Source organism: Trichosurus vulpecula, chromosome 5, assembly GCF_011100635.1.
Source record: "Trichosurus vulpecula isolate mTriVul1 chromosome 5, mTriVul1.pri, whole genome shotgun sequence".
Taxonomy (NCBI): domain Eukaryota; kingdom Metazoa; phylum Chordata; class Mammalia; order Diprotodontia; family Phalangeridae; genus Trichosurus; species Trichosurus vulpecula.
The window spans coordinates 190,876,938-190,889,341 of NC_050577.1; the positions used below are offsets into that span (position 1 = coordinate 190,876,938).

Here is a 12,404-nt window from a genome sequence, read left to right on the forward strand (position 1 = left end):
AAATATGTATATGTTTCATATGTTTCTATGAACCAGAGCCAACAGTAGTGAGATTTGACCCCAACTAAAGTGCACCAACAGAAATCAGCACAAATAACATATAAACATACTAACATATGATTGTATATGTATAGTCTACATCAGATTGCATGCCATCTTGGGAAGGGAGGGAGGAGAAGGAAGGAGGAAAATGCAGAACTCAAAATCTTAAAGTGAATGTTGAAAGCTAAAAATATATAATTAAAAAAATAAAGAAAAAAATGTAGCATTTATCTGTTTTCCCATTCTCTGGGTCCTTCAGACATCATGTCAAAAGATGGCTCAGGATGGTAAAATAGACTTCAAGATACAAACATCTTTTTGACAGGGCTAGAACTGCAGAATTCTTGATATTTGTAAGGAAAATCTATTCTTAAATGTACGATTTTCACTATTGACTACTGAAATGCAAATTAAAACAACTCTGAGTTACCACTTCACACCTAAGATTGGCTAATATGACAGAAAAGGAAAATAATTAAATGTGGGAGTGGTTGTGGGAAAGCTGGGATACTAATGCACTGCTGGTGGAGTTGTGAAGTGATCCAACCATTCTGGAAAGCAATATGGAACTATGTCCAAAGCGCTATCAAACTGTGCGTACCCTCGATCCAGCAATACCATTACTAGGTCTGTATCCCAAAGAGATTTAAAAAAAAGGGAAAAGGACCCACATGTACAAAAATATTGATAGCAGCTCTTTTTGTGGCAACAAAGAATTGGAAATTGAGGGGATGCCTATCAATTGGGGAATGTCTGAACAAGTTGTAGGATACGACTGTAATGGAATACTATTATGCTATAAGAAATGACGAACAGAAAAACCTGATTAGACTTACGTGAATTAACACAAATTGAAGTGAGCAGAACCAGGAGAACACTGTACATAGTAACAGCAACACTGTATGATGATGAATTATGAATGACTTAGCTCTTCTAAGCAATACAATGATCCCAGACAATTCCAAAAGACTCATGATATAAAGTGCTATCCACAGTCAGGGAAGAAACTAAAGGAGTCTGAATGCATATCAAAGCATAATATTTTTCACTTTATTTTTTTGCATCTTGTTTGTTTGTATTTTCTTTCACAACATGACTAATATGGAAATATGTCTTGGATTGCACATAAATATCCTTTATCAAATTGCTTACTGTTTCAGGAAAAGAGAAGAGAGGGAGAGAATTTGAAATTCAAACAAAATAAAATTTAAAAAACTTAAATGCAAGTTATTTTTTTTCATTACAGGTGTGCAAAGGGGGCAGATTACTGCACAACTGTATCTCATTAATAGCTGCTCAATGGCAAATCTACATGCAACACCACCTTCTTTTGGCTTTATAATCTTAACAAAATGAAGATAATCAGAGGAAGTAAGAATACAGTCATCTGTCTTAACTGAATCCCAAGTATTTCTGTTGCACTCTCTTTAAAGGATTAAAGTGCCTTACTGATGTATACCAATGTTTAAAGGTATCTTCCTGCTATTACTGAAACTCTGAAAGGCAACGGAATGAGTATGTCTGACTTGGGCTAAATAGGAAATATTACACCATTCCATGAGGTCTGATCTTTGCAGATGTCTCTCAATCTATCCATCCTTAATCTCTATTCTGACCTCTATAATCCTGAAACACCAACTCTCAGTGGAACATGTAGCATTGAAGTCACATAAAATTCATTGTCTTCTCCCTGAATTTCCCAATTCCCCTGTTATTGTTGAGGGCAAAAATCAACCTTCCAGGCACCACCATGCATAACCTCGGCCATTCTCAACTATTCCCTATCTCCTATTCTCTGTATCCAATCTGGTGCACGAGTTTTGTTAAGTTTACCTCTAACAGCTCATATCCATCTACTTCTCTTTGCTCACAGGAATACTACTCTAGTTTAATACCTCAACACTTTTGGTCACCTTTTTCAATCCTCTACATACCTGCCAAAATAATTTTCCTGAAAAACAAGTCTAAACGTCCTGGCTTAAAACATCCACTGGTTCTCTAGTGCTTTAAGATAAAATAGATAAAATTCCTCAGCTTGGTATTTGGAGCTTGCATGACAGAGTTCTGATTTTTTAAGACTCATTTCACACTGGAACTCTATAGCCAGACTGGCCTATGTGCCATGACCAGAACTTAACAACCCAATTTCTGTCTCCGTGACTTTGAACAAGTTGTTTCCTTATACCTGGAATATATTCTCTCTTCAACTGTACCTTTTAGCATTCTCAGCTTCCTTGCAGGCTCAACTTAGGTGCTATGCTTATAGGAAAACTTTCCTTGCACCTCTATCTTGCATTTATTTTAAAAAAAAAAAAACATTTTGAGGACAGCTAAGTGGCACAGCACACAGACCTCTGGGTTTAGAATCAGGAAGACTCACCTTTATGAGTCCAATCCTGGCTTCACACACTGTATGACCCTGAGCAATTCACTTAACCATGTTTGCCTCAGTTTCCTCAACTGTAAAATGATCTGGAAAAGGAAATGGCAAACCACTCCAGTACCTTTGCCAAGAAAACCCCAAATAGAGTCAAGGAGAGTCAGAAATGACTGAAATAATTGAACAAAAAATATTTTTATCCTCCAGCAGAATAGAAGTTCCTTGAAAGCAGGGGCTTTCTGCCTTTCAGTCTTTCTATCTCCAAATCCCAGCATAGTGCCTTGAATTTGGTGGGTGCTTTTAATAAAAGTTTGTTGAATAGAATGGTAATGAAATCTCATTATTTCCTGTCTTACATGATGGAGTCAAATGAGAAGTCAGGATTCCCTAATTACCCTACTCAAATCGTTAAAAACCCAAAGTGTTTAACTTATATCTGTATGAAGTCCCCCATTACTGGATTTTCCTTAAGCATTTGTTCATTCCCGTGAAAACTGTCACTGATTCTAGACTTATGCTATATTTTTCTAGTGATGACCTCACCATAAGAGAAGGTATCTGGAAGAGGAACACCATGGCCAGCTAGCTCTTGGAAAGTCCAGAACTTATTGACGCAATTCAGGATAGCTTGGGGCCGGTTCATCAGCCGGCATCCCATCTTCTCTAGGTGACGTAATACAGTAATATCACTATCACTTTGCACCCAAGGTGTTGGCACCCTTACCACCACCACCTGGGGATAGGCAGTGATCAACTCCCCATTGATTCGGAGACCTGCAAACAGAGGGAAGAAAAGTGAGTGGATTAATTTAAAAGGTTCAAAGGAGATGGAAGAAAAGACACAACAAAGCACAATAATACATATATTCCACATCACAGTTCATGTAATACCTTGCATTGTTATTCATCATTCAGACTCATGATGACCTAACAGTGGACACTTCAAAACTATGGCAATATCCATACTTTCACAAATCCATATTTTCTCTCCAACAGACAAGACCAAAGGTTTATTATACTGGAATGGAGAGGGATATTTTCTTAACACTGTATTTTTTTAAAAGAAACCACTAACTTCATTATCAAAGTCCCCAAACTACTATCCTGAATGGTTTTCTTCAAGGTGGCTCCTTTAATGAACATAGCTCTACTTGTGTAGGTCATTATACATACTCTGAAGTCAGAAAGAATTCTTGAGATCAACCAATCTAATTTTGTTGACCCAATTAAATTTAATTCACTGACCATTTGTTAAGTGTTTACCATATGAAGAGATGTGTTAGGCATATAAAGAAAAATAAATAAAACAGTTTCTTGAACTGTAGATGCTATGGAAGAAAAATCAGCAATTGACAACCATTTAGATATGAGATTTGAGGAAGGGAAAGAATCAAGGATGACTCCAAGGCTGAGATCTTTAAAGACTGGAGGGATGGTGGTACCATCGATACAAATGGGGAACTTTGGAAAGGAGTGATGTCCTTGAGGTTAAATATGATGAGTTCTATTTTAAACAATTTGAACCCAATCTATTTGTGGGTTATCTAGTAGGAGTCTTATAAACAATTGTTATACAGTCCTAGAGATTTTGGAGTCATCTTCATAGAGATAGTAATTGAACCTATAGAAATGGTTGTCAATTGCTGATTTTTCTTCCATAGCATCTACTGCCATGTTCAAACAGTTCTCACTTTACTGATGTGGATTTGCCCGTGGACATGGCAAAGGGAGAGGCACACAGTTCAAGAACATGTGGGGGGCCAGGGACAGAGAAGTGAGAACAGGACAAGGACATGTTGGGGGCTGGCTGGAACTGAAAGGCAGAACATGTAGACACAATAGGAGAGGATGGGTGATAGGTGGGGTGCAGGGACAGACAGCCTGTACCCAGGCATGGGTGGACTGAAGACAGGTACAGGCTAGATACATGGGCAGGTGGGTAGAGTGGGGCAAAGGTCTCTCTCAGCTCTGGAGGTTTCAAACCAAATTCCCAATTTGGTGGGGGCAGTGGTCTCTCTGCTTTCACTTGGAAGGTTACTTTTTTTTCTTGGTGGGGAACTGAGGAGAAGGAGCTGAAAGAGAGATCATAGAACTGTACAGTAAAATTAACATATTCTGGGGAATGTGATTTTCTTTCAGAATTATTTTGGGTAAAGTTGAATGAATAATGCGAATTTATGTAAAGTGAGAACTGTCTGTATACTCCTCTCCATTCAGTTACCATCATAGTCCAAATCCTCATTACTCTCATCTAGATTATTACAATAGTTTCCTAATTGATCTCCTTGCCTCTGGTCTTTGGCTCTTCCAAACCATTCTCCACATAGCTACCAAACTGACAGTCCAGAAACACAGACTGGAACATGTTATCCCCATTTCAAAATCTTTAATGGGTTTCATTTTCCTTTAGGATAAAACACAAAGTCCTCTTTCACCTCTTTCACCTTCCTGGTCTAATTTCATAATACTCTCCCTGTAAATAACTTTCCATTCCAGTGATGCTAGTTTGCTAGCTCTTCTCTGTTCACAATTTTCCTTACTTGCCCATGTTTTTGTAGAGGTTGTTACCCATGCCTAGAATGCACTCCTTTTCTTCACCTTCATGTTACAGAGTCTTTACTTTCTTTAAAGCACAACCAGGGTCAAGTTCTTCACCAGTCCTTTCCTGATCTTTCCAGTTATTAGGACACTCTTCCTCTTGAAATAATTTTGTATGAACTTTGTATTTACTTGTGTATATGTAGCCCCTACTATAAATCCTTCAGAGAAAGTTCCATTTTTGTTTTAGTATCCCCTGCACTATGTCCTGCCCATAACAGGTGCTTAAATATGTGTTCGTTAAGCTAGAGGGGAAAAAAATCTCCTATATACATGTTTTTATATTAATTAAAAATATGATTTTTACATCATAGTCACATAAATTCAACCCCCCCACCAAAACCTTCCCTTGAGACAAAAACATTTGATACAGAAATCTTGTCTAACAATGTATAAAATATTCTGTTCTAGTACCATCTCCACCCTCCCACTGTGATCACTTGCCAAATTTCTGTCATAGAAGAAAATGGTAGGAAGGAATTTTAAATTAACTCGTTTTCTAATACAGTGTGGCCTGCAGAACTGGACCAATTTCACTATTGTTTTCACTTGGCATGAGCAGATCTACAGTATGCATAAGAAACCACAACAAACATTTCTGAAGTACCTTCAATACTCCTAGGTCTGTGCTAGTGTAGATACAAAGGTTTTAAAATGCTAATCTCTAATCACAAAGATTTATTTTGGGGGAGGAATGATGAGGGATACAATATGTAAAACTAATAAAACTATAAAAAATTAAGTGTATGTAAGATAGGGTATGGTGAGGCAAAAGAAATAAAGAGAAAATCACCCAGAAAACTTTAAGCTGAGGATTGAGGGAAGAGAAAGACATGAGAAGAGGTTTCATGGTAGGCACAGCAGATAGATCTTGCAAATGTATGGATTCAGAGAAAAGCTAGTATGCAGTATACTTTGGCTTGGAATGTAGTGTGTGTTCGTATGATCTCTGGAAGTGGTGTGAAATGAGGCTAGAAAGGAAAGCAGATTCAGATCATGGAGGGTCTTTTCAAGCCAGGCTGAAAAACATGTAATTTATCCTACAGGCAATGAGGAGCTCAAAATAAGGCTTTTGAGGAGAATAACATGATAAGACCAACATCTTAGGAAGATTAGTTAGGCAACTTTGTAGGGAGTGAATTAGGAAGGGGGAACATCTGAACAAGGGCGGTTGTATATGGAACAAAAGCAGAACAAGTGAAGGGTAAGGGACAGACGCCAAAGATATTGGTTGTCAAGGTCAAATCACTAAGGCTTGGCAACTGACAACATAGAAGCGAAGAAGAGAAAAGACTCCAGGATAACTCCAAAATTGTGAACTGAGGTAGTTATAGGAGAAATGGGGGTGCCCTCAACAGAAATAGCAACATTTGGAAAGGAGGCGGTTTAAGGGTTTAGGTAAGATAATTAGTTCCATTTCTGACATGCCAAGTTTGAGAAGAGAAAGAATCAACTCCCATTTCTTGGGACTAAGTGGATTTCATTTCACTAATGGTCTTTACGCAAAAGCATAGTAACTTATACTGCTGAGGGGGTAGGATGTAAAAGCAGATTTTTTTTTTCCAGGTATAGGGTAGATTAGATATCCTCTGAAGTCTCCTCCAATTCTGAGATTGTGTGACTCTAAGAAGCTGACAGGACAGCCAAGAGGAGATGCTACAAATCCATTAAATCGATGCTTATTAACTGCCAATTATGCACAAGTCAAGTCAAATCAACAAGCATTTATTAAGTGCCAGACACTGTGCTTGCTAAGAGCCAGGAATACAAACAAAGGCAAAAACTGGAAACTAAAGGGATTTTCATCAACTGAAGAATGAAAAGGATAAGATGTGGTATAGGAATGTGATAGAATGCTATTGTGCTAGAAGAAATGAGGAAATAGATGATTTCAAAGAGACATGTAAAGACTTACATGAACTATTATGGGGTAAAGTAAGCAGAATTAAAAGAATAGTTTATACAACATAAATATTCTAAAAATGAACAAATCTGAAGACATATAGATAATAGTTCATGAAGAATGAAATGACCAGAGCTAGAAGAAAAATTTATACAATAACTATACCATAAATAAAAACAACTTTGAAAGGTATAAGCACTATGATGGATACAAGGATCATCCATTAATTCCAAAGGAATCAGAAATGAAAAATACTATCCAGATCCTAACAGAGATGAGAGAGATGTAAGGTGCAGAATGAGACACATGTATTTTGCATATAGATAATGAGGGAATTTGTTTTGCTTGACTACAAAGAAATTTTGCTTTGTTACAAAGAAATTTTTTGTTGCTGTTGAGTCACTTCACAGCAGTTTTGGGCAACACTCTAGACAACTTTAGGGCATCAGAAAACCTATTGTTTGGTTACTGTTCAGTCATTTTTCAGTTGCGTCCGACTCTTCATGGCCCCATTTGGGGTGTTTTGGCAAATATAGTGGAGTGGTTTGCCATTTTCTTCTCCAGCTCTTTTTGTAAATGAGGAAACTGAGGCAAACAGGGTTAAGTGACTTGCCCAGAGTCACACAACTAGTAAGTGTATGAGGCCAAATTTGAACTCAGGAAGATGAGTCTTCCTGACTGCAGGCCTGGCACTCTATCCACTGCTCCACCTAGTTGCCCTACAAGGAAAAGGTATTCTGTTAAAAAAAAAAAAAGACAAAACAAAACAAAGTGAAACGTTCAGTACACTTTCAGATGAGGTTATTTTATTGTTAAGTTTTATTTAATCATTTTACTTAGTTACAAGACAGTTCTCATGGAGTGGGGGTGGGTGATACATAAATAAACATAACTAAAGTAAAAACAAAACACATGAATAAAAAGGTGTTTATTTTAAATTGGAGAGGACAAAATATCTGAAGAGAAAGAGTGGTCAACAGTACTAAATGCTGCTGAGAGGTCAAGAAAAATAAAGATTGGGGCAGCTAGGTGGCGCAGTGAGTAGAGCACCAGCCCTGGAGCCAGGAGGACCTGAGTTCAAATCCGGCTTCAGACACTTGACACATGTACTAGCTGCGTGACCTTGGGCAAGTCACTTAACCCCAACTGCCCTGTCAAAAACCTTTAAAAAAAAAAAGGAAAAATAAAGATTGAGAAAAGACCCTTAGAGATTGCAATTAAGAGATCATTGGTAACTTTGGAGAGAACAGTTTCAATTGACTGAGACCAGAAGCCAGATTTTAGAAGCTTTAGAAGACAAGTGAAACGACTAGAAGTGGAGGCATTGTGCAATGCAGTTATTCCTTCCACATTGTAACTTTCCCCATCGCACTTCTGAGGTTTGGCAGGTTGGCATAAGAAAATTTAATGGGAATTTTTTGGGAGTTTTGCAGAAGCTGCAGGTAACATGCGAAGGCCAACAGATGACAAAGAAAAAGTTTAGAAACTCAGAAATGCATAAAATGTGTTTAATACTGTATAATAATCAACATGTTTTATTTTTTAATACCATAATTCAGACTACTTCTCTGGTACGAATGGAGCGCCAAAAAATTTTAAGTGGATTTTCCAGATGGTGGGGGCGCCACACCCCTAATCCCCACCATGTGGAAGGGATAACTGGATATTACTTTTTCAGGGAGTTTAGTTGAGAAGGAGAGAAATACATGACAAAGGGTGGGGATGGTAGGATCTAGAGGTTTTTGTTTTTTAAAGATGTGGATAACTTAAGTGTATCTCTAGGATGTAGGGAAGGAGCTAGTACATAGAGACTGAATATTATTAGATAAGTAAAGCATGTTGGTGGGAGTAATCTTCTGGAGAAAATGGAAGAGGATAGGATCAAGAGTACATGTAGAGGGGCTGACCTTGGCTAGAAAAAAGCCAAACTCTTCATCAGAAACTGAAGTAACAAAGGATACTGAGGGATGATATCACGTGAGTAGGAGTTAAGGACAAGAAGAAGCCATGGTGAATGGCTTTCCTTCCTTTGTGGGGGTGAGGGTGGGGCGGTATGTGTGTGGTGGGGGGATAAGAGTTAGAGTTGAAAAGAAGACTGAATTAATGTTTTGAGCAGCCCTTTTCATTAGTTCTCTTATGCTGATTACTGTAACCCAGACCAAAATTTGAGATGCTACTAATTTTTCAATTTCTACCTGTACGAGTGAGGCTAACTAATAGATCGAGTCGGTTATTGTTACTGTTGTTATTGTTAACTGTAACTGCATGCTGAACCATCATTTTGAGACACTTTCTACATAGAAACTTTTGAATTAAATATGGTTTATTGTAATCCTTGATTCTATGTATCAAGAATTAAGTTTTCCTTGAAGCACAGTCATTTTAGTCTTATCAACTTGCTTTTTCAAATTTCAACTGTTTTTTTTTAACTTCTGTAAAAGATGTACTCTTGTTGTCACACTCATTCTAAAATCAAGGAAGCTTCTGTCAAGGTCGTATTCAGGATATCAGTATCCAAGCTGAGGAGACTGCCTGTATCCTGAGATAACTGCTACCTCCCAGTAACACAGACTGTATAAATACAGGCCTGTACAACCTGCGGCCCACTGCTTACTGCCTGTGGGCCACTTGCAGCATGCCAAAGGATTTCGGGAGGCCCGTGAACAAAGTACAGGAAGTTTTCCATAAGTGACCCATGGCCTGCAGGTTGTACAGGCTTGGTATATCTTCAGGTAAATTATGAATACCAGTCCATCAATTCTCCCTTTCATTCTCCCCACCCCCAGACAACAGGCAACTACATCTAAGAACTGAGAGTCTTGAATATGTGCAAAGGTTGAATTACCTTCATAATTACCATCATAAGTGTGGAAAAGAGTTCCTATGAACTAGGCTCATGTGTCCTGGTCAAACTGTACTCAAGCTAATCATCTGACCAATAGGTGCTCTTAAAAATTCTTCAAGAAAGCTTGTATAGCATGGGCCTTTACTGGTTTAAGTCCACAGTTACAAGTGGAGCTTTTTCATTATATAAATGCATAAACAATCCAGGCTCAAATCCCATTATTTCCAAAGATTCATCCTTCAATTCTTAAATTCATATTGGCATTTACATCACACGGAGGCCATCTGGAGACCAAAAAAACCTTTATAGCCCAGAAGTATGTGCCCTTCCTTTAAGAAGTACTCAAGGTCCAGGACCATGGGCATACTCCCAGCACTTGTTATTCAAAGATCTGGCAAGCTGTAATTTATCTTTATAAGAACATCTATCATTCAATAAATCTCACTGGAATATTGGGAGAAAAAAACCAACACCAAAAGAAAGGCAAACAAAGGTACCTGCTTGGAGAAGGCAACATGCAAACAGCTATGTACAAAAAAGGTATAAAGGAGGATGAACTGGAGATAATCTCAGAAGGAAGGCATTCGCATCAAAGGAGATCAGGAAATACTCCCTGAGAGGATGGGACTTTGGGGGGAGGAGGAAGACGTAACTCCAGTACAAAGGCTGTAAAGGTAGGAAGGGCTCAGATTAGGAACAGCTTTAAAAGCCAAACAGAAGATTTTATATTTACTCCTGGAGGTAATAGGGAATTAATGGAGTTTACTAAAGGTGGCAAGGGAGGGGAAGAGAGAATGATATGGAGAGATGTGCTTTAGGAAGCTCAATTTGACAGCTGGTTGGACTAGAATGAGAATGGACTTGAGTGAGGCCTGCACCAAGGTGCTGGCAGTTTTAGGAGAGAAGGGAGTGCATATAAGACATGATACAAAGGTAGAAACAAGATTTGACAACTGACTGGATATGGGGGGGTGAGAGAGAGTGAGGAGTTAAGGATGACATCTGGTTTGTAAGCCTGGGTGACTGGGAGGAGAGTGGTGCCCCTGACAGTGATGTTAGGAAGAGAGGACGGTTTAGGGGAAAAGGCAAGTTCAGTTTTGGACATGTTAAGCTTAAGGTAGATAGGGGACATCCAGTTTAGGATGTCCAATAAGAAGCTGGAGATGAGGTTAGGGCTCTGCATAAAGATGATATAACTGAATCTAGTGAGGACTGATAAAACCAAGCAAATAGTATAGAGGGAGAAGAGGGAGTAGGACAGAGTCTTGAAAGACACTCACTATTAGTGAGAGTGACTTTGTTAAAGGTCTAGCAAAGGAAAAGTTGAACAGATAAGGAGAACCAGCAGAGAGCAGTGCTACAAAAACCTAGAGAGAAGAGACCATCCAAGAGGAGAATGATTAGATCAGAAACTAGTCTACAGAGAGTAAAGAAGAGGAAAAGAAATGAAAGCACTTATTGTAGATGGCATTCTTTTAGGAGTTTAGCCATACATAAAAGAGTCCAGATATAGGACAATAGCCAGCATGGATGGAAGGATCAAGTGAGGTTTTTTGAAGATGGGGGAAAACATAGGGGTATTTGTAGCCACTAGTGAAGCACAGATTGAAGATAAATGAAAGAGTAGGGATTTTAGGCCAGTTTGCTAGACAAGTCAATGTACTAGGCACTGGGAATATTAAAAATACAAAATCGTTACTGCTCTCAAAGAGCAGTAGGGATACCACATGTATACAGAATATACACAAAATTACAAAAAGTAATTTCAAGAAGGAGAATGCACTAATAATTGGAGGTAGGAAGAATCAGGGAAAGTCTACTGAAATAGTGGCTTTTTAACTAAATGTGTTGGCATTCAGGGATAGAATAGTATTGGATATAAAGATCTGAAAATGGGAAGAGATGTATAATTCTGAGATATATAGTAGGACATAGGAGGAACTTCATGATGGATAATCTCAATTTTCTAGGAGATGAAGTTATTTGCTAATAAAGAGGTTGAAAGTAGTGTATATAGGAAATTTGAAAGAGGTAAGGAAAAGAGTACCTGAGGAGCCTGAAAAAGTCAATCATAGATGAATAAAGCATTTCAGTGCATCAGAGAAAGCTCCACTGAAATAAAATTTTCTAAGGCACACAGCAGAGGCACGTGAATTTCTCTAGCTACATTTTGCACCATGGCTTGAAGAAGGATAATCCAAGGTTGAAGACTGTGAAAGGCATCAGACAACAGAACAAAAGGACAAAGAATTCAAAGGTGGAAGACAGTATAGTTGAATTAACTGATTAATTCAAGGTCAAGACTATGAAAAAGGAGGAAAGTGAAACAAGCTGGAGTAAGGATAATGGACTAGAACAAAGAAAGGTGTAGAGAACTGCAGTAAGGACTGGAAAGGAATAAGGTAGAAGAAGAGAAAAGATGAGATTATGATGGGAAAAGGGAATTTTAAGACAATGAACATGAAAAGAGCTACAGGAGATGATGAAATACAAGGTTATGACCATCTATGTAAACTACCTAGATGAGTAAAGATGTAGTTCCTGAGAGGTAAGATTGCTGTCAGGGTATTTTAAGGGACACAGATGTGTACACTGAAATCTCCAGGTCGGAGGGCAGAGTTTCAGATGGAGAGGTA

General features: G+C 38.3%; 1 protein-coding gene across 1 annotated transcript in view; it reads right to left on the bottom strand.

The window, feature by feature from the left end:
* The window catches only part of RIMKLB (ribosomal modification protein rimK like family member B), a 66,419-nt gene that overhangs the window by 16,784 nt on the left and 37,231 nt on the right, over positions 1 to 12,404 (bottom strand). The window contains exon 2 of the mRNA XM_036760425.1: positions 2,966 to 3,196. Within this exon, the coding sequence (XP_036616320.1) occupies positions 2,966 to 3,196 (231 nt within the window). The remainder of the gene's footprint in view (positions 1 to 2,965; positions 3,197 to 12,404) is intronic.